General features: G+C 40.9%; 1 protein-coding gene and 1 long non-coding RNA gene across 4 annotated transcripts in view; one reads left to right on the plus strand and one right to left on the minus strand.

Moving 5' to 3' along the window:
* Positions 1-10,404, plus strand: part of CYLD (CYLD lysine 63 deubiquitinase) — a 29,509-nt gene extending 19,105 nt beyond the window's left edge. For all 3 annotated transcript variants that reach the window (XM_037408621.1, XM_037408622.1, XM_037408623.1), the window contains 5 exons: positions 1,504-1,636; positions 2,270-2,378; positions 3,437-3,555; positions 4,215-4,431; positions 5,842-10,404. In XM_037408621.1, coding sequence (XP_037264518.1) covers positions 1,504-1,636; positions 2,270-2,378; positions 3,437-3,555; positions 4,215-4,431; positions 5,842-6,026 — 763 coding nt within the window. In that variant the 3' untranslated portion in view covers positions 6,027-10,404. The remainder of the gene's footprint in view (positions 1-1,503; positions 1,637-2,269; positions 2,379-3,436; positions 3,556-4,214; positions 4,432-5,841) is intronic.
* Positions 5,941-26,068, minus strand: part of LOC119157603 — a 231,782-nt gene continuing 211,654 nt past the window's right edge. Inside the window, exons 6-10 of the long non-coding RNA XR_005107596.1 lie at positions 14,468-14,554; positions 12,192-13,536; positions 10,726-10,796; positions 8,211-8,704; positions 5,941-6,044 (exon numbers count right to left, since the gene is read on the minus strand). This is a non-coding gene — a long non-coding RNA (uncharacterized LOC119157603). The remainder of the gene's footprint in view (positions 6,045-8,210; positions 8,705-10,725; positions 10,797-12,191; positions 13,537-14,467; positions 14,555-26,068) is intronic.

A 26,068-nucleotide genomic window follows, 5' to 3' on the forward strand; every position in this document is an offset into this window, starting at 1 on the left:
CTCTACCTCTATGTTTCCGCATTGTCTTCCCTATTTCTTTAATCCCGTGTCTGTAAAGCTTGGCCTTCAAGGTTTTTGTCCTGTTGGTGCTGTACAGAGGAGAACAGAAGTGACGCTCCACTGTTCAGCTTTTAGCACCAAAGGTGGTGTGTTTTGTGGCATGTACCCGAACGCTTTTAAGAGTAAGTCAGAAGTCTCCCTTCCCCGTAGAAAGAAGGCTTAAAATGAGTAATAGTAACTTTGAGCATCACACTCTTAGAATCCTCTCAACACCCAAGTACTTATTCTAAAAAGCAACGTTGCTTTTTAAGTGCTGGCTGGGATGGGAAGAGGTTATGATTTATAGCTAGTTTGATGAAAGTTCCCAGGAATTTTACCCCAGGAACTTTGACACAGATGAAAGAGCTCCTGCCTTTTTTCTTTTGCTATTGGAGGCCAGTCTATGCTGTTTCTCTACGACAGCAAAATCTATTTTGTCAATGTGAGCAGTCATCTGTATCCTTTCTTCTGTCCTTCCAGAGTAGGCTGAATTACTCATCTGAAGCTGTCTTCCCAGATAGTTCTGTTACATAAACATAAATCTGAGAGATTACCTGAAATCATCAGTACTTGATTTTGACTTTTTGCTTTGAAACGTCTGACCTCAAAACTTCCTTAAATTGGTAGCGTAATCCTTTGACCCTCTCCCTATCAATATAAAATTGTGTCATGGTTTTAGGATTCTTGTTGGTCAGATTTTTTTGGGGGGTGGTTTGTGGTGTATGTGTGTTTTGTTTAATGGGGGTTTATTTGCACCCACCCACCCCCCTTTTTTTTTTTAGTGAGGATGAAGTTTTTCCACACCATTGGCTGTGGCATGCACTGGCAGCTACTGTACTGGCCTGCCTTTCGATGTTGGCCTAGGTGTGGAAGGCTTCTTAAAAATTAGAGCTGGACAGCCCTTAAATCTGGGTTATGCTTTTGGAGAGTTTGCTGTTAACTATATAGCGGGTCTAGCAACACTAGCCACCTGTGTGAGATTTCCATTGTAGGAAGCAGTCTAAACATCTCCCTGATTCAAAGGAAATGTTTCATTAAAGCCAGTCATTACTATTTTTTTTTTTTTTTAACTCCTTATCTGGAGTATCATACTGAAACTCTTACTTGGCTTTCCAATGAAAGCTGCTTCAGTGTGTTGGAGTTCTTGATGCATTTGCTTAGGGAGTATTTCTCAGTTGGTAGTTCAGTAATGCATAGGCATGTTTTTAACACATACTGCAAAACTTATGCTGCTTTTGCTTCTTAAATATTTTTTTCTAAATTCAGCCCACACATAATGCTTGACTGCCTGTCATCTAAATGCACTTTGTGGTTGCTGGTTTCTTAAAGCACAATCTGTTTCAATGCAGAGAGGCTGTGATATAGACTGTTTTTTGGTAGAGGTTATTTTCCTAGTGAAGGACAATCATCATTACACTAGAGCTTCAGAATGTTTTGTTGGTTTTTTTTAAATCTGTTTTTTAGATCAGCAGGTCAGAAAGTACAAGACTGTTACTTCTATCAAATTTTTATGGACAAAAATGAGAAAGTTGGAGTCCCAACAATTCAGCAGTTACTGGAGTGGTCATTCATCAACAGCAACTTGAAGTTCGCAGAGGTTGGTGACAGCTGTTGCTTTGTTAGAAGTAGTGATACCTAGGTATTTGCCCATTCAGCAATGGGACAAAAGTACGATTTGGTGTGAAAACAAAATGTGGAGATGTTGGAAATGGGAGTACTAGGTCAGTGGTACAGGTTGCCTACGTTACAAAAATACTTCTAAGGTTGACTTAATGACATGTATCCTTTGGCTGAACAAGCCAAAGTAATTTAAGTAAAAACATTACTAAAAGAAAACTTACTTATTGCCAGTAAACTATCTTAAGGACTAATATTTTGAGATATCTTTGTTTGTAAAAGGCTTTATAAAGGAAACATATGCTTTTATTTCTTCCCTCCCTCAGGATGGGGGAGAGTTGTCCAGTATATTTAATATCATACTTGAGCATGACTGGGACTTAGAACATTTGTCAGTGATTTAGATGCCACTTCCCTGTTTGTTTTTTCTTGGTTTTTTTAGCTGTAGTTTCTCTCAAAGGCTTGATTTTGTTTTGCTTACTGTCTTAATTTTGAAGTCAGTGGGTTGCAAGTTTAAATAACATGAATACATTTATAGCATTAGAAGTATGTCTCTAAATTTATATAATTATCTATCTCAAGCTCATTACATTCTATTCTGGATTTTACCTAGGCACCTTCTTGCCTGATTATCCAGATGCCTCGGTTTGGAAAAGACTTCAAAATGTTCAACAAAATTTTTCCATCCTTGGAATTAAATATAACAGACTTACTTGAAGATAGTAAGTATATAACATTGTGTTGTGTAATGAAAGAGAGTTGTTGAGAGTGACTAACACAGTGAAAGTAAGTAATCACGGTAGTTTTGGTGGCTTTTTGTTGTGTTTTATTTCACAAGGTAGTGTGAGATGCTTAGGCTAAGGAGAAAGGGAAGTTTAGTGGCTAGAATGCCCCCCCCCCCATGTCAATTAAAAGCTATAATTCAGAAGAATGAATAGAATGTGACTTCATTATATTTATTCAATCTTGAGTATTGTACAGCTAAACTTATTTCAAGATGGTGTTAAAATTGAGTTATTAGCAGCAAAACATGATTATGGCAGGTAGGAAATCATAAAAGCTAAGTGTAGCCCTGACGCTGGTTAACAGGTATTTACGATGTTGACTATGTTTCATTAATCTTCGTCAGTTTGTGCTGCTGCTTTCTAATCTTTTTGTCACTAGTTTATCAGACTAGAAGGGGAGAACCTGAGATGAGTATGCAAACCTGCGGCATGTAGTGATGGTGCATTTTTTTCAGCTATGAATACATAACTTTTTTTGTGGACTGATTTTTTCATTGCCTTACCTATGGGAAAGACACAGTTTTAAATTTGTGCTAAGAATTAATAAAACTGCTAAAATCTATTAGAATAATCATCTCTGAAACTGTCATGGCCTTTGCATTCATTGCATGGTGATCAGCTTATGCTATTTCTTTTTTTTTCCTGGTGTTGACAGACACAGGGGCTGAGCTAGCTATATGATGAGAGTGGAACTAACTTGATTTAAAAGCCTGTTTTACTTGTTCATGCAATTGATATAATTTAATTTTTATCATCCTCTGTTTTGCAACTTACCAGTCTAAATGTTTTTCTGTTATTCCACAATATGTCAAAGGGAAGAAGTTAAACACAGTGGTACGTTTCTGATTTGATTGGCAATCTGGTTTTAGCTTTTTTTAATGTAGTGTTTTTCTCCATTTTAAGTAGCAATCCTCCCTCCTTTCCATATACCTCATCTCAAAAAACAAAAAAAAGCCTCCCCAAGTTGAAGACTAATACCTTCTTTAAAAATGCAGCTCCCAGGCAGTGCCGTATATGCGGAGGGCTTGCTATGTATGAGTGCAGAGAATGTTACGAAGATACTGATATTTCTGCTGGGAAAATCAAACAGTTCTGTAAAACATGCAATACACAAGTAAGTTGTTGTCTTTGTTATTGTACATGGGTTTAACCCAAATGGTATGCACTGTCATAATTTGAAAAAAGGGCATAAACATGTAGGGAGACTTTCTTACCAGCAGTGGTGTAACTGCACCCAAGTACAGCGTAGGCTTCGGTGACAAATCAGGAACTCTGCTTGACCCTGCAATCTATCCATCAATAGTTTCTTACTAAAAGCACAGCAACTGCCAAATCCAGGACTGAATACAGTGTAAAAGTAGTAATCGTAGGCAGCTTGGAATCTGTTTCCTGTCACCTGCTTGAAATCCTGATTTTACATACCTTGTTTGAATTGATAAATTCATGAGACAGAGCCACTTAATTTTGAGAGCCGTTTGGCAACGTGCGTGAAGCTGTCATAGTCATGGCTTGTTTTCAAGGCTGAGCGTTGAAATTGTTGCATTAAATCCGACCTCCCTTCTAACCTGAGATTTTGAATTTTCTGAGCAATATTGAACTACACCGGTGGGGAAAAATAGAAGAACCGGTTAGCCTGCTACCATTATTGCAGTTCCTTCTCTAATGCCATTAATCTTCAGTTCAGCAGTAATGTTCTTTTTAGCTTTGTCTGCCACTGAAACAAATAATCTTATAGTGTGTTTTTTCTCTTCTGAAATATCGCTTCAATTGTAGGTTCATCTTCATCCCAAGAGACAGAGTCATAAATTCAATCCATTGTCACTACCTAAAGATCTGCCAGACTGGGACTGGCGACATGGCTGCATCCCATACCAGAAGATGGAGTTGTTTGCTGTTCTCTGCATAGAAACAAGCCACTATGTAGCTTTTGTTAAATATGGGAGGGATGACTCGGCCTGGCTTTTCTTTGACAGCATGGCAGATCGGGATGGTAGATCTTTTACTTATTCTTATGTATTTACGTGTATTACTATTTAAAATTTCATTGCCTATTTCTTAATGCTTTGGGGATGTTAATATCATTTAACTTGGTGGATGTACTTGATGCTGGGACACTAATCTTGTCCCAGCCTGATCTCAGTTCATTGATTTCATAGCAGTCGCTGATCTCATAAGCAGAATTTCACCTCAGCTGGATACCTTAGTAAGTAAATGGTACAGAAGTAACTACAGAAGTTTTCCTAGTGGGACCTCTTATACATTTTTCTATACTTTGCAGGTTTGGCAGAGAGAATTAATTTTAAATAATCAACTGCAGGAGTGTGTTCTTTCAGTCCATATTTAAGTGGATGTACACAATTATCAGACTATGCAAATATTTTGATTGCTTTTGCTTAAATGATTTAGTGTAGGCATCTTTAGAGTAAGAGAAATAGTAACATATTACGAAATCTATGCCATTGCTTTGGATCTCTTTAGTTATCAGTGGAAAACTGTTACCCTGTAATAATACACATGTCAGTAAAACAAGTGTTCTCTTAGATACTGCAGCATTAAATAGTGTTTAAATAAGGACTGTTCAGTTCTGGTGCCTGAGAAAACCAGTAACAGATGAAGTGTCAGACTTAAAGTAACAATTCTTTGTATGAAGAATTCTTGAACCCCTCTGTTACAGGGGCTTTGGTGGGGGAGAAGAGTCTTGCCTCCTGTTGAAAATGAAACTGCTACAGGATTAAAATCTGTGTCTTAGAAAAGAAAGCTTGATTGCCTTCTGGTTCTAGTGTGCTTGCAATGTGTATGACTTAGGTCTGTAAAGAACTACTTTGTTATGTAGTATGAACGTAGATCACGAGATGCTCACTGATGTACCTCTTGCTGATCTTAGAGGTTTTTTATATCACAAATGCTTTTCTTCAGCTAGTGCTATAAGCTAAAAATGTCTGCTGGGGAAGTGTCATGGATGTTCACACTTGTGTTGTTTGAAACACATGTGTTTCACATGGAAAATGGCCAGGAGCAAACTCTGCCTTAGTCTTGCACGTCAGGTACAGACACTGATGGATTATTAATTCAGCTGCAGTTAGCAGTTGTCATGTTCCTACCAAATTCATTCAGGTCATTCTCCCCAAGTCATATAGAATTTGTGGAAACAAAAATCCAAAGTTCTTATTCTGGTGGGGGTTTTGTGGGGCATGGTGAGTGTGTGTTAGTAAACACTGTAAGATATTCTGACACCAATTGTGATTCTTTCCATATAAGTTTACCCTGCAGTAGTCAAAACCAGTGAGGTTTTTTTCGGAAGGCATTTTTCAAGAACCGCTGATGCTGTCATAGTTAAAGTACATGTATAAATGTAGATGCTATCCTAATCTGTTTCTCTCTCTTCCCTTATGGTTAAAAGGAGGTCAGAACGGCTTTAACATTCCACAAGTTACCCCATGTCCAGAAGTTGGTGAATATCTAAAGATGTCTCTCGAAGAATTACACTCACTGGATTCCAGAAAAATTCAAGGTTGTGCACGAAGACTACTCTGTGATGCTTACATGTGCATGTATCAAAGTCCAACGATGAGTTTATACAAGTGAACGATGTCCTCTGGAAAACTGAAGAAACAGCATAGAGTTATCGACTGTTGTATTTGCTGCGTTTTTTGGTTAGTTTCAATGCAACCGTTGCTGGCAATGGAAAAAGTTGACTATGAGAGCAAAAGGATTACTGTTCCAAAAACTACATGTGGAGTTCTGTAACTGAAGTATTTAAGCATTTTGCACTCTAGGAAGTGTGCTTGTGTGTGTTTGTTTTATAAACAAAGTCTAAGCGATGTTACTAAAACTTAAAGCTTTAAGTGCATTGATTATACACAGGCTTTTTTGAAATGTTGAAGGTGGAATTACATCAGGAGAAACCTCCTTAGCCCATGGAGATAAGGATACACAAGTGTTCCTGCTCAGTGCATTCATGTGGACCAAGGATAATTCTCTTGTGTTTCTCTGCCCTCCACCCCCACCACTTCTCCCCCACTCTTGATATTAGCAACAGAGGTACTCTCTATTCAAGAGAGAGTAACTTCAGTTTCAGTAAGATAAATTTTAGACTGTTCATTGCCTATTGATTCTGTTCTGTCTACTACATTCTTTTCCATTCACACATTTACATCTTCAAAAATTAACGTTCATTTCAAGATCTGAATTCCTGTCTTGTGAATTATCAAGCACAGAGATTTGCTATCTGTTAACTTGCAATTTTTGGAGAGGAAAAAGAGGAGGAGAAGAGACTATTAAGGGGAAGTATAATTGCTGAAATATAAAATTAGCAATGAATGTTAACAGATGTCTTTTTCTCAGTGTCTATTTTTAAAGAAACAAAGCAGTCTGGAACAGAACAGCAACTATATACAAATGGTTCGAGGACAAAACAATAAAATAGCGGATTGCCTCAGGGAATGTTACTGAAGTGGATTCTGGTTCTTGGTAAACAAAACTGACTTTTCTACAGTACATTAAGCTACTACCTGGGCATATGTTATGCATCTGACTTTTTTTTATTTATTTCAGGATTACTAATCAATATTAAAAATCTCTGCCTGGAACGATGAACCTATAAATAAGAGTAGCTCAGAGTTTTACTGTATACCAAGTACCTAATGAAAACTAACTTGAAAAGCTGCAAAACCTGTGTTGATGTAAAATATTATACTTGGAAGCCTGTTGGTTCCTGTTTGCAATGAAATACTGTTGTTCTAGTTGCTTTTTAGCTATTTCTGTCTACACTGACTAGCAAACATGCAACTATATATATACAGTAAAATCTGTTTGTACAAATTGCATATATATGAGCTGTACATTTTCAACTCTAAGATGTTTTATAGGGGAAACTTCCCTTTTGGGATCAAGTTATAGAAGGAGTAGTCACAAAATATAACAGAGGAAAAGCCACTTTGAAAAAGTCACCGTTCTAAAGACAATGCAGCCTGATCCCCTATTGTAGAAAATGTAGTTAGTTCTTGGAAAACCTAAAATCTTTCTGTGGGACACACTCGACCACAGAACAGTACTAGAGAGCTTGAAGGACTGATCTGTCTAGTGGCTAAAGCAAGGGCTGCGGCGGGAGTTGACTGTTCCGTTAGCCACTGCATGAAGCGTGCGCTAGCTTCTCGCTCTCAAGAGCAAGGAAGTTACTAGAAGTGACACTGTTGCTTCTGCCTCTGTTAGTCTCCTGCCTTCCATGTTCCCTTGCCTTATTTATCTAGTCTGTGCGCCTTGGCAAAACTCTTGAAATGCTCTTGGAAAAAAACCCCTTTGTTTCTTTGGTGTCAGTACCACTCTGAGCTCTTGAACACTTTCTCTCCTGAAAAATTTCAGCAAGGTCTGAGGTGATGAATTCTATAACCCATCTCTCACCAGGTTGGTTCTTGTCCATTGGCTCTTCCATGGCTACATACTGTCCTGCTCTGAGACAACAGCTGCTTAGATACGTCAACAAAGATGCCACAGAAGCTTCTCATAGGCAATGTAAGGTGAAAAGACCAGTTATAGGTCTTGGATAGGCAGCTTGTATTTATTAAAATGAGAAAACACTTACATGATCTGAGGAGAAGGTACGGTAACCTACCCTTGGCTGCATATTGAAGAGGAAGTCTGGTTGCGGCCTCCAGGTACCTCAAGTGATATTTTTAGAGAGCAGTTTGCAAAGCAGAGGCAAGAGGGGGCATGCCAAAAAAAAAAACCAAACAAAAAAACCCCCGCAATAATACTGCAATGGACTCTTACCTTGTTCTCTACCAAGTCCGACACCTTCATTCGCCAAGCCGAGTCTGATCCCTCCATTCGCCTAGCCCCACCGTCACTGGCAACCGGGAAGTCGTTGCAGGCGGGCCCCCTTCTGAACAAGGAGCAAACAAAAGGCTTTACAAAATGAACAAGCACAAACCTGTGTACCAATGAGACCGATCTGAATGTCTGGATTCTTTTTTTTCTCTATCCTAGATTTACTTTCTGGTTTTCCCGGTGCATTAACTTTCATATGTCTTCCACTTGTCATTTCTGCCCCCCCCATATATTACATACTACGTAAAGGTAGAGTTACCTTACCTCTTCCTGCCGGAACTCTTGAGAACAGCCTTGGAACTGCTACAAGCCAGAGGGGAGACTTGGACTTGGCAACTGTATCAAAGTTTTCTAGGTGAATAATCTTGTAGCAAAATGTTCACTCTTTTTTTACAACTGCAAATATCCAAGAACCCCATTTTTTCAGGATGCATATTCTGTTAGCAGAAGCGAATTAAAATAGATGGATGTAAATTAACTGCTTGGTTTCTTGCCTCCAGTCTTCTGGCCTTCGACTGGAAATGGAAAACAAGTTGTGGGAATGCTTACTGTGCTGCACGTAGCGAATGTACAGAAAAGAGAAAAAAAAAAAAAAAGGGAATTTCAATGCATTATTGTGCACGCTTCTTGGTGACAAATACTGTGTTTTGAAATGCCGGCAGTACCTTACAGCCTGCGTTTTGTACTACTTTATATTATTACAAAACAGTAAGTAGTTTTGCAAACAGTATATGAATACTTGATTTGTTGCTTATCAGTTAAGACAGCAGAGATGTCTTCTATGCTTTATGGTGTACTGCATTGGATTGGAGATGATCCGGCAATGTAAATGAAATGTTATGGAAACTAACCCACATTTTTATTTCCTTTCTCAGAAAGGCGTATACAGACAGAAAAGCGATTTCACTGTGAAAGGAAACTTGTAAAATAACTTATATACAAGGGTAAGAAACTGTTTTTAGCCTTTGGCATCTGTTTTGGGGAATTGAATAAGCTATTTTGAAGAAACAGCCTGTGTTTTAAAGGATCTAGTGCTGTTAAATAATGTCCAAAGATTCCAGTGACTAAGCACCCAATTTTTATGTGTTTAATGCATTTGAGAACCTCCGCATCAGATCCTTTTTTTTTTTTTTATATGGTGAATATGCCCATAAATTAATAGCACTTAGATCATTGCTTTATGGTTTGGCTCATAAGTATTGCTAACAATGGCCTTAACCTGTAAGTAGGAACACACATAGAAAATACAGTTCTTGACAGCCTGTAAAAATGTAAAGTTTCATAATACATAAAGTTTCATAATCGGGGAGCAAAACTGCACCCCTACTAATTTTCAGAAATAGAGGTTCAAATCAATAGAAAACAAATCACTGTGTCCCTAAATGCTTATTTTTAACATAGAGGGTAAAGAGAAAAGCTATTAAAGGTGATGCCTTACACATTACTAAAACAAACCCAAACAAATCGCCCCCAAACTCACAGAAAGCTATGTCAGAATGCTTGTGTTCTGGTGTGGGAGGTAATTGGAGGGGAAAAAAAAACCAACCCACAAAAGTATGTTAAGTAAAAGTCTTTCTAATATCTGTGATACTGATTCTGTGCTTTTGGAAACGTAGTACTGTGTTGTACTAAACAGCCTGTCAGATTTCCATTTTAGTCAAGTACTATGTGTAACAGGAATTAGTCATAATCATAAATGGCTCATTTCAATGCACTTACTTTTCTCGTGCACTTTATACTCCACTGCATAGATAACTCGGTCACCGCAGTCCCTAGCGATAGCCTGTTTAATACAATACTGAGGCACAACATGCTGCAAACTGGAATTTTATGGTTTCAGAACTGAGTTGGTGTAAAAAGCAGCTTGAAAGCTTTGTGTATTTTTACCACTGTAATGAGGCATGTTTTTCTCTGTTGTTGATGTTTTGCTAAATAAACATCCCATGTTTTCTGCACAGATAGTCTCTTAAACTTACAAAGGCTGTCTCCAAGAATGCATTAGAGACAAACCATTGTATCAGGTTGCCCTCAACTAGCCTTAACTTTATTTTTCCCCCAATGGTAGAGCGGAATTAGCTGCTGCTGGAGAGGAATGTACCATGTGCTCTTTCTGTATCGATTAAAAATATTATTCTTATGGCTCTATTTATTTCTTTGGGGGCTTGGAGTTTTGGGAACGTCACAAACAATGACAAACACAGTGTTGAACTAGCTTTTCTGTACTTAATGAAGGATTTCCTTCTACTTACTTCTTATAGTCTCTCAATTTCAACATTTCTAGGAAACTTAGGAATAGATGCGCTGTATCAAATCAGGTCCAAGTATACCGCTTATGTCTTAACCAGTTAGTACCTGCTACTATAGTGGAAAACGAACGAAAAGCTGCTGTAGCTAGCTAGTTTGCCTGTGAGGAAAAAATACATTTATTTTTAAATACTTAGTACATTATCTTACTGACCCTTGATGATCAGCTCCTCCCGGGATCATGCTGTAGCTTCAGTCCTGCTCCACAGCTGCCATTCAGAAGACCTGCACACAAAGTTTACGTGCATTTTCTATCTAGAAAAATAGGTCTATCCCGTATTTCTGCATTTATTTATTTTTTTTATTTCCTGATAGTAATAATAATAATGAAGAACGAGTCCTACCTGGGACTGTAAACAGAACGCTGTCAATTTAAGTATTTTAAAAATCTTCATCTTATTGCCAATACTTAAACGCTTGTAAAAATACTTGCAAAAAAACATTTTTCAGAAATGCATTACCTGCTTCTGCAGTGTGAAGTGCTGGTTTGTTCGAAACTGTATTTTCCTTTGCAATAAGATGTTTAACGGGTGAAGCTGAGCCGCCCCCCTGGGAATGTCTGGGGAACGCTCACCTCAGCTCGGTGGCCGTGGGGAGCGGTGCCGCCCGGAGCCCCGCTGTGCCGCCAGGGATCGGCCACCAGAGGGCAGTGCTCGAGCCCGCGGCCCGGAACAATGGAGACGGATATCCATCCGCGCCGGTGCAGCTGTTGTAATCCCGGCTCCGTGGTCCTGCTCTGAAACCGACTTTGGGGCTAACGTCATTAGGTACAGGTAAAACTTTCACAGGTTTATAAACTTCAAACACACCAAATCTCAGGTCTTTAGCTCAGGATTGGCAGCGTGCGTAACGCCCCGAGAGCCGAGCCCGCAGGCGGTTCAAGCGCAGGGAGCGGAGTGAGCGTCCCCACTGCCCGCCCGGGGGACCCGGGGGCTGCGCTGGCATCTCCCCGTGCCGCCTGGGCCAGGGCAAGGTGGCACCAAACCGCCTGTGGGCTTGGGCCAGCAGCGCACCACAAGGTGCTGGGAGGGGAAACTGGCAGCCAAACTTGGAGCCAAATGAAACCCCTGTTTGAGTGGCCGTAGAGGCTGCTGCTCGGAGATGTGAAGTACTTGGGGGATCTTGGGGCATCTGTAGAGCTTAGTGGAAACTAACGAAAACTGTAACCAACTGGAATGCAACAGTAATATTTCAAACCAAAAGCTTTCCCACAGAACCAACCATCACAGAGAAAAGGCCTGTCTGAGTCACCGACTTCACCCACTTCACAAGGAGCGGGTGCAGCCATGCTGCGGGCCCGGCGGGGCAGCTGCCGCCGCCGTTAGCCCTGCCTTCTGTCTTTAGGCTCTTCCTCCGAGACGTGCTCCTGGCCCGCTCAGGAACGGTTCCCCCGGGAGCAGGGGTAGGTATGGAGCCGTTCTGGGGCCAGAGGGATGCCAGGGCGCCAGGGGACACGTGCTCAGCTGCAGCAGCACCGACGCCTGGGTTAGCGAGCACCTCATGGTTCCTGCCATCGGTTTGCTCTTCAGGCTGATGTTACGGCAGTGCGCTCAGGGCCCCACAGCCCTGCAGAGCTGCAGGTGGCCATGCAGCCCCCTGCCCGGCCCCCGCTCCCCTCACCTCTGCCGGGGAGCGCTGCAATGCCGGGGTGGGGGGCCCATGGCTGCGGTGCCATGCACTGGGGAGGTACTGCCTGGGGTATGGCGCTGCCACGTGAAGCAAGCAACGATAGAGACAGGAGGGAAAAAACAAAAGAGAAAAGGGTGATTATTGAGTCACAGCACAACCCAGCTGCTGCGTTACCTGCGTCCCGATGGGTGAGGGTGCAGGCCGGCACCCCCCCAGCCCACAGCCAGCCTCCTGGGCGGTGACAAATACATTTGATGCATTTTATAACTGTTTCAGTAGTGCACTAAAAACATTTACAGAAAGGAAAGTAGAAAAAATCCCAACAAAACCCAGCTCACAAAAAAACCCCATCCCATGTCATAGCCCTAATGGTCAAGTTTTTGCGTATACAGAAATTTGATAGTGGATATTGTTATTTATTAATCAATTTTATAATTTAAATCTATTGATTAATTTAAATGAAGAAAAAGCTGGAGCTTTTCTAGGTCTTACTATTCTTTATACGCATTGATAACTGAAATAATGCTGTGTGCATGTTTCCTGCCTCTGTATATGCACGGCACCATTTGTGTGTTAATGCCGATGCCCTCTGATCCGACAACTGTTAAGCCACGGATCTCCCCCTCCCCGCCCCCAGGCTGATGCTGCAGCAGTGGGTGAGCTACAGCCTTACTGATGCTGGGGTGGGATGGGGAGCTGGTGGGGCTGGACCTCCTGCCCACGCCCCACTTCTGGGCTCTGCTCACAGGGGTGGTGGCACGCAGTGTCGCACCCCGAGCCCAGAACATGCTAGTGTTTCATTATGCCCCCCCCAAGCTGGGCACCACCTGCCTGCCTCTCTGGAGGCAGCCTGCAGCTCCAATGGAGCCATCTTATGCTGTCACATGGTAGCTACACATTTTTGGGAGGTCGGTAGCAAATAAGGTGGTTTGGTTCTTTTCCACTCCTCCCAGTGCCTACTTAAGCCCTGGTTTAGGTAACTAAGTCCCTGGGGGCATTGGGGGTGGTAGGGGTGGAGTACAGCCGTACTTCTTTGGGGTTTTGCCAGTCTGTGCGGCGCACACCGAGTGTTCCCACTCTGGGAAATGTCCCTGTCCCCACTGCACCAGGCAGCACCCCTGGACGGGGCTCTGCCTGCAAGGTGGTGACAGCCTGCAGGCAGCTACAGAAACATGGCTCTGGCAGGCTGACACCCACCCTAACAGAAAGGCAAACCCAGCTCAACCAAACGCTTTGCAAACTTCCTACCTTCAGGCTTCTAAATTTTGCGGCATCTTCTCTTCCCATCCTATTTATCCTTCATTTTCAGCTGATTCCCTGTTCCCTGAAGAGACATCTGGGAATGCAAGGGTAATTGCATATAAGTTGCATTGTAATTTCTTTTTAAACAGTCTATAAATTGGCTGGATTCTCCTTCACTTTCTAATGAGACCAGTCTGTATATGCTAGCGCTTGTGTGTCAAGATGCTATTCACTAGGTAGCATCTCGCATTCCACACTGCATGTTGTTTGGCTTTTTTCTTAACCATGCAAATTTCCCACCTATCAAAGCAATTTGCAAAGGTAATTTTGTTTCTACTCATCTATTACAATAAATCAATGAATAAATAAATTATAATGCAGCAATTAAATGTATAATGAGATGGGCAACAACTATTAATAAATGCAGAGCTAGTTGCCCAAAGGTGAACAGACATCCCTTCTCTTCTTACAAGTCAGGTAATGATCTTTCTATGGTCGAGAAACAAGCAGCTGCTAAACATGTAAATGAAACCAAGGGATATATGAGTTCACACTTATAATACTGTTCTTCAGCCTCAGTATTATTGTCACATTATCGGTTCTTCTGTGACTTTTCCTCTGAATATTTAAAGACGGGGAGGGGTTATGCAATTATTTTTAAACATCCTTCTGCCAGATGACTGTCTGAATGAACCCAACTGTGTTGCTGAGGCGTTGGCTCCCTTCAGTAACCTAACTGGTACAGCATGGCTGAGTTTTATCCGAGCAGAGCAGTTATAAAGCCAGTTTTGATCTACAGCATAACCCAAAAGAAAATGCTGAAATTCCATGAGGAACTGAAGTCCCTTTCTGAAAAACAGGAAAAAAAGAAAAAACAGAATTCAGCATTATTAAATATCAAACCTGAACCAAACAATACAAGCAGGTATATCTTCTAACGTTGAATATGGCTGTAAATTATAACATCACTACTGCTCTCAGTAGTTTGATATTGGCATAAGGAAAAAGCAGAATGATCTTAAAACCTTTTTGCCCCAGAGTTGTTCCTGCTATAGTAGGCATGCTCCTGGTTCACGTTTCTTCAGTTTCCATCTATCTTCAATATTGTTTTCCTATTCAAAATTAAGTGCCAGAGAGTTACCATTTCATAGGAACATTCTTATTTCTTTCTTCAATAGCCACAACAGTGAATGCCTTGTAATTTTACTCCCACTTTTTTCTGAAAGTGCGTGTGCACTCTCTTTCTCCATCTCACCTCTCCATGTTTGCATTTACCCACACGTATGCTCCACCACCTGAGATCACATTATTCAGAAAATTTGTTTTTAAAGGAATGATTGATGCATTTGCTGGTTTTGCCCCAGTCTGAGCTGACTGGCAAAAATGATCCATTAACACGGGGCTGAGAAGATACAGCATTGCCCAGAACATCAAGTTGTTTATCTAAAATTTTCTTATACTTAGAAGAATAAGGGTTTTCTCCCTCCCCTGCATAGAGTTTGAGAATTTCAAGGGCAGCTCATTAGTTAGCAAACTTCAATGAAGCTACAGTGGTTGATTTATTGTAATAGATGGCAGGAAACAGAATTATCTTAGCAAATTAGTTTGGCTGATAGGAAAGCTGGCCACCTGATAAGACAGTGCTGACGTCTGACCTGACCTGCACATGCTTCTGATGGAGTTACGCTGATTCACAGCTGAGGAGGAGTTGCTACATTTTTAACAAAGTGCTCAGGAAGAACAAACAAGCCAGCCACGAGCGTGGCCAGGAACTGCATGCAGTATGCTACCTGGAAGCACTGTCCTTGAGACTGTCAGGCACCCTGCAGCTTCTGGCAAATGTGAGAAATATTAGCTGAGCTGTTCATAGTTTTTATACAGCTCAAACACTCAGCAGGAGGCTGTTTCACAGAGGAAGCTGGACGTGTTTTTTTCAACTCGCATATTGCAGTCACAGAAGTTCAGCTGTATTTATCTACCAACCCTAATGCAGCAGTTTCTTCGGCCTTCCATGCTACACCTGGGTCTCTAAAACCCAGCAGCAGCTGGCACGAGGGGGACGTACGGCAGTCAGTTACCTATAGGGCTTCTGCTCAGATACACAGGCTTATAAGGATCTTTCATGCAGATAAAACCAAAAGCATCCAACTCTCCCCCAACACTTTACTAACTGACTACTCCCACTTTTCCTGTTTAGACAGGAAAAAAAAGAAATCCCAAAGCTTTTAAGAAGTTCACAGTATACGTTATTTAGCACTGAATGCACCTGTCTCCCCAGTAGTGTGCAGAAGCTGTTTAAAATCAGACAGAAAGAAGGCCCCAAAACCCCCAAAACATGTAGATATAACAAGCTCTTATTTGAGAAGAATTCAGTTTGGGAATTGCCATTAACTGCCCATGTGGTTGTGGACAGGGAAAAGTGGTCATAAAACGAAGTAAGAGCTTGCCTGCCATACTTCATCTTGCCCTTGCTCCCTGGAGCACAACGGCCAGGGTGGGGACCATAGGACAAAAGTCTTCAGGTGACACTGTCAGTGGATTGCTATACAAGGTGTTCAGAAGACATTAAATGCATTTCTAGGCAGGCATTAGATGTGCCTCCAGCTTCACGTTGGGCTGCTGAGGATGTCATGAAGAGTTTTTCGGCACAAGCACAAGCTTTGCCAGCAGGCCCCAAAGGATCCCCCCCAGACAACTGACAGTTTTCATCTCTTTCATCCTTTGGAAGCAATTACCTCCCATGCCCTGGGACACCCACAGCTCGGTCAGGGATGCTGATTGACCTCACAGACAAAAATTTGGAGTTTAGTGCGGCAATTGATTTCATGCACTAAGTCCAGTCCCCCATGAGCTCGAAACGGCAGAGTTGTGGAAGACCTCATCCTAGAAGCAGGCTGAGAAACATACACAGAAGTCCTGATCCCAACAGATACCGGTATCAGCAGGTGGTCAAAGCCTTGCCACTTGTGGGACACCTGGATTAACATATTTATAAAGAGGGTGTAGAAATGAGTGAACGACAGGAGTTCACACTGTGGTTAGCAGCGTTCATCCTGTCTTTGCAGAGGCCGGGAAGCCTGCTAGACCTTCTACAGCCAGAACCAAGAGCCACCTCTTTTAGTTCTTACAACAAGTGTGGGGAAATTAAATGATAAACAGAGAGAAATACAAGATAAACATTGGGGTGGGGGGTGGGAATAAACCCTTTCTGCAAGGTAAGAACTCAGTGATAAATAGATCTGTGCATATTTCCCAGCCTCATTCCTCACTTGCCAAGTCTGATGCTATTTTCATTAGGCCATGTTACCATACATGTCATTTTATACAAAGGTGCAGTATATCACAACTGGAGGTTGAGGTGCTTGTAGTGAACACAAATGAGCTTGTAATGGTCCATCTGCTTTGATTTTATTTAGTGATCCCTCAAGGGCTGGGAGCTAGAGTGAGAATAACAATGCTTCAACCCATCTGCTATTGTAGTACCAGCTCCAGTTGAATTATCACATGTTCTGAGTGGCTGGCATATGCTGTGACATAAAGCTACAAGAAAGTGTTGCTCTCCAGCTGTTGTGTTGACAAATACTTTTCAGCCAGTCATTAAGTTCAGCTCAATAACCAGGGGGAAACTGCAGCTAAAAGTTGATTATTATTTCATTTTATTTTAAGCATTAGAAATCACTAGTACAATATATTTTATTTAAAAATGTGTCACTAAGGGCACACATTATATATGAGCTCTAACAATAAAAATTTCTCTGTGATGCCCATAAATTTCTGTGTTATAGGATTGGATGGGCATCTCTGTAACTGACAGTGTAAATCTTGGTAATGAAACTATGGCTAACCTTGTTTAAGCAGCAGCACATCTGAAACCGCGTTATGTATAAACTTGCTGGCTTAGTGGTGCTATGAGCCGTGAGCGTGCCTGACCGCAGAAGGAACGACTCAGAAAGGGACGGTGATCTGCGGCCACATGCAACGATGGATAACTCGGTCGTCTTTCAACTGAGAAGAAAAGTGAGCAGAGACCCCTGTAGAGACATTTACCCAGCGGATGCGACAGGTTTGGGTGGCTCATCTGGCCTTGCCCCTCATCTGGGCTGCAAGGTGCGATTGCTAAAAGCGGCCGCTAATTTTGCCTTTGTTCACTCTTCCACTGTTGGTGGCCTGCTGAAGAGCTCAGGACACTCTGGAAACACCCTGATTTGTGCCCACAAGGCACACTTGTTTTGGAGCAAGCCTTGGAAGAGTATTGCTGGATTTCTGCTGACAACGGTCAGATTTTCCCCTTCTCCTTCCTCTCTCTACCCTGTCCTCTCAGGGCTGCTGTGGGTATGGAATCCATCACTGTGCCTGGGAACAAAATAAAAGGAATTTCCCACAACTTCAAAGGCTGATATACAGCCAGCTGTATGTAGGAAACGTGAGGTCCCCTGCACAGTCCAACATTCCCCTCCTTCGGCAGATAACATACCCAGAGAGGGCACATGCCTTTTGGGCACTGTCCGCCGTTCAGCTGACACATGCTCAATGAGAATGGAGCAAATAAAATCTGTTCTTGGTATTCAAAGACACTCTCCAGAATTCTTGTCCCTAATCTGAGGCAGCCCCGCTGTGCGTGGAGAAGGGATTGGTGAGGGGTTAGAACCAGGAGACGCTAAATGATGGTACCAAACCCTCAGTAGTGCTGCTGCTGCCCCAGGGAGGCAGGGCGGGCTCTCCGGAGCGTGGGTCTCGTGTCTTTCTGTTAACCATTGCATTAGGGATTCAGTTCTTAAATACGACTTACGTTTGTATTTTGTCTCAGAAAAACAATAGGCGCTGTTCGTACTGAAGCATTTCAGTTCTGGAGGTTTATATTTCCTATTGTATCCAAAGACCTGTGGGTGCCAGCTGTCACTGGTGCTGCCGTTGTATTATGATCCCCTGGCTAGTGCAGGAATTGTTGATTACGTTGCCTTTTGAATCAGTTGATTACCATGAATAATAGGCCAAAAAGGCTGTCAGCATTTTGACTTTAACTATAACTGTTACAATTAATTATGGGTTTAATTAGCATATATGCCTAGCAGTAGAGAATATAATACTTCATGGGTAACAGATGATCCTGCAGCTGTAACATAAAGTGTGATCCAGGTTGGGATACAGATAGTTATTAATAAATGGCTTCTATTGTTTGAGGTCCTTATTTATACAAATTAGTAGGCACGACATAATCAACCCAAACTGTATAATTTATAATAATTGATTTCATTTTGACTGACCACCAGTCGGCCTACTACATGCCCTCAGAAGAAAAATAGCCCTATTAGGATAAGTTTAATCCTAAACATAGCTAATGAATCCTATTACTTTAAGGTCATATTTGAAGGTTTTGTTAATTGTCAGAACCATTTTAAATTGATTAGAGTTAAATTAAATCAATGTAATGTTTAGAAAAACAATATTTCTAATGGATGAGGCCAAGCTGACCTCGAATAAACATATTTATCAACCGATTTCAGTGAATGAGAAGGCTAGCAGCTGGGCTCATAATTCATGATTGTCTATAATATGGGAAATGTCACTATCTAAGCCATTAATTATGTCAGGTAATAAATCTGTTGCTCACAGTTGAGCATTTGCCAGTTGGGGTGACAGTCCCCTCAGCAAGGTTATGATGTTTAGAGACTCTCTCCTCCCCTAAATCCACACTCTACAGTAGCAGAACAACGACACACAACTTTAGGGGAAACGAACGTAGTGTTTGCATAACTGCCAATTACCCGACAGCATGCCAGACTGCGGTAACTTAGTATGGAATCATTTCTTTACCAGGGCATTTCAAATTACAAGGAAAAAGTTTTGCCGAACTATATAACAACACTTCCCAGGCTAGAGAGGTCAGAAGCTATTAATAGTTCCTTACAGACCACTATTAAGTGATTGGTTTGCAGCAAATATATTGAGTGGCGACATGTATAATGATCAGAGAAAGAATTGTTTTGCACAAGCTTGAGAGTGTGAGAAATTCAGAACAGGTTAACATAAGCTAGGCTACATTATATTTCACAGGTAATGACGGGTACAGTTTAATACAACAGGCCACAGGAAAAATGATACACAGAAGTAGGATCAGTTTAAGGTTAATCATGCATTCAGCAGCTTAGGAAAATGTCTGGCATTATTGCAGACAAATGACACAAAACATCTGCTCTCTGTTCAATATTTTGTCAAAAAAAGAGCAAAGGTAAACTAAATTTTCATAAAGAAAGAGTGAGAAAATAGTATAAAAATGGCACAGCAGTAACCAGAGACAGATAAATTCTCATTTGTATAGTAGTATATGTGCAGCATGAGCTGTCTAATGTTGAACAGATCACAAAAGACTGAGTATGAGTAACACAATATTTCTTTCTAAAAAGAATAGCATAAGTGATGAAAAGTTCACGAAATAAAAAGAATCTGGAGCTGTCCAAAAGGATTTTCTTGGGGTGCTTTACCCATTCTCTAGAACTAGACTTTCCATTTTGCATGTCAATACAAGACAACTCGTTCTGACCAGCATGCTGCAGGAGCACTGTGTTTGCAATGGGTGCATCTTCCTCTTACTGGAGGCTATCCTGCGTTCGGAACATCAGCTGGTTCTTGTATTTCGTGTTCAGCCGTAAGCTTCAACACTGAATTTGACCATTGGCCCTGAACTGTACTAATAAATGGTCACATCCTGACAATCATAATCAGAAGTTAACATAGCCTATGCAACCTTAGATTTTGCACCCGGCAGGTACAACGCACTAGCAGTTTAGCACTGCACTCGCATGTACATCACTGACAATTTGGAACCAAAGCGTTGGCTTCATAAATCAGATATGTGCCTTCAGTGGCCCACGTCAAATGGCTCTTAACATCCACAGGTACGCTGTGAATTGGCTTTTTTTTTTTGCCTGAAGCGTATCAACAGCTTCATAAAAAGTAGTTGTGAAAAGAAGAAGTACTCAAATGCAGCTCATAAGCTTACGTACATTATGAACAACATATACCTAAAAAGGCCTTTCAGTCATAGTATAAAAATAGCCTCCTATGAGAAGAAGAAAAGCCGCTTTCTAGGTGCCCAAACAAAGCAGAGCATGTTCACTAAAAGGTCCTGCCAGCAGGTCTTTTTCATCATTCTATGGAATGACACTTATATCTTAGGAAATCAATAAGAAGCATAACTAGACATCATCTGGCAGGATTAGACCCTTCGTATGAAGCACCCAGAACTCCATCCCGTGGGCAGGGTACCTTGATCTCTGTGGGTACTCTGACAGAGACTACGGGCACGCCTCAGTCCCACATTTGCTCTCCCGTGATGGGCAATGTTTCGGTTCACACAGTTCAGCTTCCCTCAGGCTTTGCCGTCCATCCGTTTTGAGGGCTGCCCTGCCTGCCTACACGCTGTGAGAAGCAGCTGCCCAGCCACCGCTTCTGATATGGTTGAGCGCGGCTCATCACAGTGGGTAAAATCCAGCTTTGCCTTATATTTGGGCTAGACTCTTACCTTAAGCTAACATTCGTGTTACTGAGAATAAGACAAGCCATAGAGAAAGAGAAATTTACCCTAACAGAGAGAGACTTCATTTACAGTAGGCTGAAGCTGCCACTCGACTTCAAATCTCTGCCAGACACTACTCGCAATTAAGCATTTAAGTAGAGATTGGTTACATTTGTATATAACTTATCAGCAGGTTTGGAAGACTATGAGAAAATCAAACCAACACTAAACTGGAAAGCTGCTTTAGGATATTAAGAAAATTGGTGTGTGTGTCTGTGTATACGTGAGAAAGTGTAAGAGACTGTGTTCGTATATGTGTATATAATTACTACTTCATTTCTTGGGTAAAAGTGTCGTGCCTCCCCCGCCTCCCCCCTTTCCTTTATGGCAAGGAAAATTGCTCTTCTAACCTGTCTTCAAAATGTAATAACTTTACTTGCAACCAACCACTGTAGACCCTGACTGGACTCTGAATTATTACTGTGAGATGAAACATTTCTTTAACAAAACTGAGTCCTTTAATATCCCCCATCTCTGTTATTAGATGGACGAATGAATTTTACTTTGAACATAACATGTGGCATTGTCTGAAAATTGCCGGTATGAACTGAAGTTGGCAGGTATTTTCTTGCTCTCCTCGTCAGTGATTGCCATTTATTATATGTTGCACCTTTATCTGTCAAATACTGCAGAGCGCTATATTGATTTGTGTCTGCCGCAAAGCAAAGGTCACTTTGATCAACATACTACAAAACCAGAAAAAGTAGGGTTCTGACATTTCATTACCTGGGAAAAAAAGGACTAAAATAAATAAGAATATGTTTGAGAACAGAGCACTTCAATATCACAGTGTGCAGTAACTGTAATTAACAAAAGAACTGCTCTATTGAGGTTAAAGAGAAAAAAGAGAAGGCAGGTTTTCTTGCAGGGACTATTCTTTACATGACTGATTCTGTAACATTACAGCTGTGATCTTAGTGAAGGGTTACATTCATTACAAATCAAATACATCGGCTTCTCACATTCAGACTTTTAATGAGCAATAAAACTCAGGAACTCTTTAGGAATTGGGGAAGATTTTATAAAACTTTTAATTTTGTCTAAGAAACCCTAATGGGATTGGGGACTTTCTGTGCTATACACAGATGGAGAGATGGTCCCTGCCGCAGGAATGTACAGTCTGAAGAGATGAAACAAAGCATGGGAGAAAGAGCTGAACCCACTGCTACATGTGGCTTGCCCAAGGTCCACAAGGAGTGAAAGGCAGAGCCAAAAATTCAGCCCAGATCTCCATTTTCTAATTCTAGTTCCCAAGAGCTTGGGTGTCTTTCACAACTAGCACACAATCTAAAGATTTGTAAGGAAAGTGGTGTCCCAGGCAACCCAGTCCTGTTATTTTTCTTCATGCCCAGTGTCTTTCGGGCAACTCCTACACATTGCTTCACTGGGATCAGCAGACATTCCTTTGCCTTGTGTAAATAAATAAAATAGGCCCAACATTTCTGTGGAAATTTTTCATTTGTGCAGAAACTCCTGTTTCACATTTTGGGAATTTGCTTTTAAAAATCACTGTAGTTCTCCATCTCTTTCCCAGTAGTTTCTTGCTTGTTTCTGCAAGAAAACCTAGCATTTTTTTCATAAAGTATCTCTCTTTGCTAGTACACATAATAATTTTGTGGGTTTTTCACCCATGCAGCACCCAGATGCCCTTTCTCAAGAGCTGAGTTGCGAGACTGAGCTTTTCCTGGAGCCGTATCTGGTAATTCACATCCCTGGTCTTTCTACACAGAAAAATGCAAGTATTATCACTCTGCCCACACACAGGCAACATTGCTGCTGTGAAGTTTTCTTTTTTCTGGCTTTATATATAGTGTTTAGTTCTTCACCTGAAGTCGCATTTGCATTGATATACAGCAAGCAGTTATACCTAGGATCTTTTGTTATACCTATGATCACTAGGGTGCATATCACAGCTTGCACGGCATATGGCAGTACTTATCATGTCAATAACAAAGTCTGAATAATGCAATTCTTGGTTGTAATTATCTTTTATTATTATCAAGGGTCATTCCTGGGCTCTTCATCCTTTCATCTCATGTGGAATTTTGGGCTTCCTTATTAATTAAATAGCCAGTGTGATTGAATTAGCCAATTAGCTCTGCCTGGAGGGATGAGCATTGATCCAAACAAAGGGCCTGATTCCACAAACCTGTTGCTGTGAGGGAGAGTCTTGCAGGGAGCTGGCTGGCCAGAGTGGGCTCGTAGGACCTGGCAAACTACTGTTTGGCTCTCCCAGTTAATTTGCAATTATTTGACCAGGTAAAATTTTTTATTCAGGCACTTTCCTACTAGGAAAGTACAGCTTAACAAAGATGGAACCTTCCATAGAGGTGTTTGCTTTTATTAAAAAATAATGTGTTTGAAAAAAAAATCAAATGTTGCTCTACAGTGTTCTGATGTTACCATTTTTTTTCCCCTCAGAGTGACTTTAAATAGTCATATTGTAATTTAAAATTTGTAAAGTTTAAATTGAAAATGGGAACAAAACTTTTTAACATTAAGAGATGAGTCCTGACTGTTCCTAGGTATTAGAACAGTTTTGCTGTAAAATCTGGTATCACAGCAAAATTCCCACTAAGCAAAAAATTAGACTGTCTTCAACAGTTACTTCAACAAGACAATGTATGTTCCCTAATCCTAAAGCAAAGATTAAAATCCACACAGCAACAGGGCTATGCATCTCTTAAGTCTGTGCCTAAAAGGCACATTGGATATGTATGCAAATGCTGCTCATCTCTCTCATGCTCCGCCATTCTCACTCCCTTTTTTCCTCCCTTTATCTTGACATGTTTACTATTTCTTCTACACTGTGCTTTGCTGAATAGCAGATCAAACTTCAAAGCAACTTTTAGTTTGAAATTTGTTTCCAAGCTCCTAAGCTATTCTTTTTCTGACAGCAGTGGATAAGAAATTGTCACTACCAGTGGTGACATGTCATCGGGAGATACAGGAATAACAGATGGGCAGCAGTGAGATAGCAGGAAGTAACTTCTTTAAAAGACTGTGTTGACATCACCAACTATGAGAGCAGAGGTAGAATGACCCCCAGAAGGGAATCCAATCCGCTCAGCAATTTCTGACTCGCAGGTGTTTTGCCCTATTTATTTTTGTACATAGATCATATTAGATTTAAGCTTTTTCGAGGTTTTAAAACAGGTATGTTAGAATTAATGGAAACTACTAATAAGGATCAAGAAAGAAAGCGATGAATGGAGTTAACCACGAACTTCAGAGTTTTAAATGATAACACTAAAATAACAACTAGAATTGCTGGTGTAACTGGCATAGCTGAATCCCATTAATAAGGGTCAAGAATCCTTGATTGCAATGTGGGATCAATGGGTTATGACATTTTGATGTCAGGCTGATGGATCTGACTTTCAGAATGAAGTACAATTGATTATGACTCTTCAAAAGTGTGGCTCATTACCAGCATATCTAGGCAACTCTTGACACCAGCCATACATAACACCCATTATACTATGTCAAAAGTCATCACTTGAGGTGTGTAGCCATGATTTCTGAGAAAATTAATTGTTCTGATTACTGCAAGATATTATAGTATATAGTATAAAACAAAAAACTGCATGACATCTACAAGGCAAGTACCATAGAAGCAAAGAAAAGACAGCCATCTTTCAGCCCTAAGTGCATTTTGTAACTAACAGATGGTCCACACAGCCTATAAGAAACATGTTCTTTGTGATGGTAGTAGGAAAGTGATATAAAGCACAACATGGGCTCAGTTGGCTGCATTTTATAAAAGTTTATGAATTTGTCTTCCAACTCAGGAATGACACAGACCCAGAGGAAAACACATTTCTTGATTTCAAAGTGCTAATTACTTTTGAAAATCTCCTGTTACGCTGCAGTTTATATTTTAAATTTAAAAAAAAAAAAAAAAGAAGAGTGTTGCTTTATATCTAGTGCTTTACAGTCCGGCCCAGAATTTTGCACCAGAATGTAAACTCCATTGTGCAAAATTGTTGTGGAGTGTATAACATGGACACTTCTATAGAGGCTCTACAGAGAGCACCTTAGATGCAGGCCATAACGTCATTCATAACAATAAAATAATGCCTACACAGTTCAGCCCAATACCACATTCTGTACTGAGCGCTACTTTCAAAAGAAGTCGATATTACAAAACAAAATGCTAAATATAATTATTAAAAGGTGCTTTAAAAGCAGTTCACCGATACAGTATGTTTTATTGTCTCCTTCAGAATCTTGGAAAAGTTCTGGGCCACTGAAGGAAACCAGTCACAGAAGAAATCTTTGCCACAAGGTCTGACAAAGTGAAAACAGAAAATAGCCAGGAAGAGAGAGATATCTCAGGAGATGAAGCACCCAACTACCCTCTGCTACTGGCTTCTGAATCACTAGAGGTAGTATATGCAGGATTTCAAACAGGCATTTCACAAACGTCAAACCACCACACCTAACATTACATTAATTTGGCTTGGGGGACATCATAATATATTGACTTTCCACCTAGGACACAAAGACATTAGACAATTACAAATTCAATAATATCACTAATTCTGCCAAGTCGTGACAATTATTCTGTCTCCCAAAGGACAAAGAATACAGAACAGCATCATACTGAGAAAATTACCTTTTTGTACAAAAAGTTAAAGGAAAAACTATTGTGAAGAAATATTCTTTTAAAGCAGGGAAGGTTCTGCTGAAAGAGAATTTTTTTCCCCTTCTGGAAAAAAATTGGTGTCTGGCAGAAATAAGGTGGCATAATAAGTTATTCAGGTGGGGATTTACTATGTAGTGTTTCTAGTAGGAGTTGGACTTTAACCAGCGGATCAGTTTTGGAAAACCCATCTTATAAATAGCTAACAATTACTTAAAAAACAGTAACCATTACTAAGCAATCATTTTTCAAATTCCTCTCTGTTTCGGTAGGTCAGCAAATTCTGAAGTGAATTGTGATTTAGGCATACTGTTTTATTTCTGTGGCTGCAGTATGTATGTCAGAACGGTGCTCGGGAAGTGGCAATTTCCAGCACTTGCTGTGCTTGTTGACCTGCTGTTTCAG

Source organism: Falco rusticolus, chromosome 15, assembly GCF_015220075.1.
Source record: "Falco rusticolus isolate bFalRus1 chromosome 15, bFalRus1.pri, whole genome shotgun sequence".
Classification (NCBI taxonomy): Eukaryota; Metazoa; Chordata; class Aves; order Falconiformes; family Falconidae; genus Falco; species Falco rusticolus.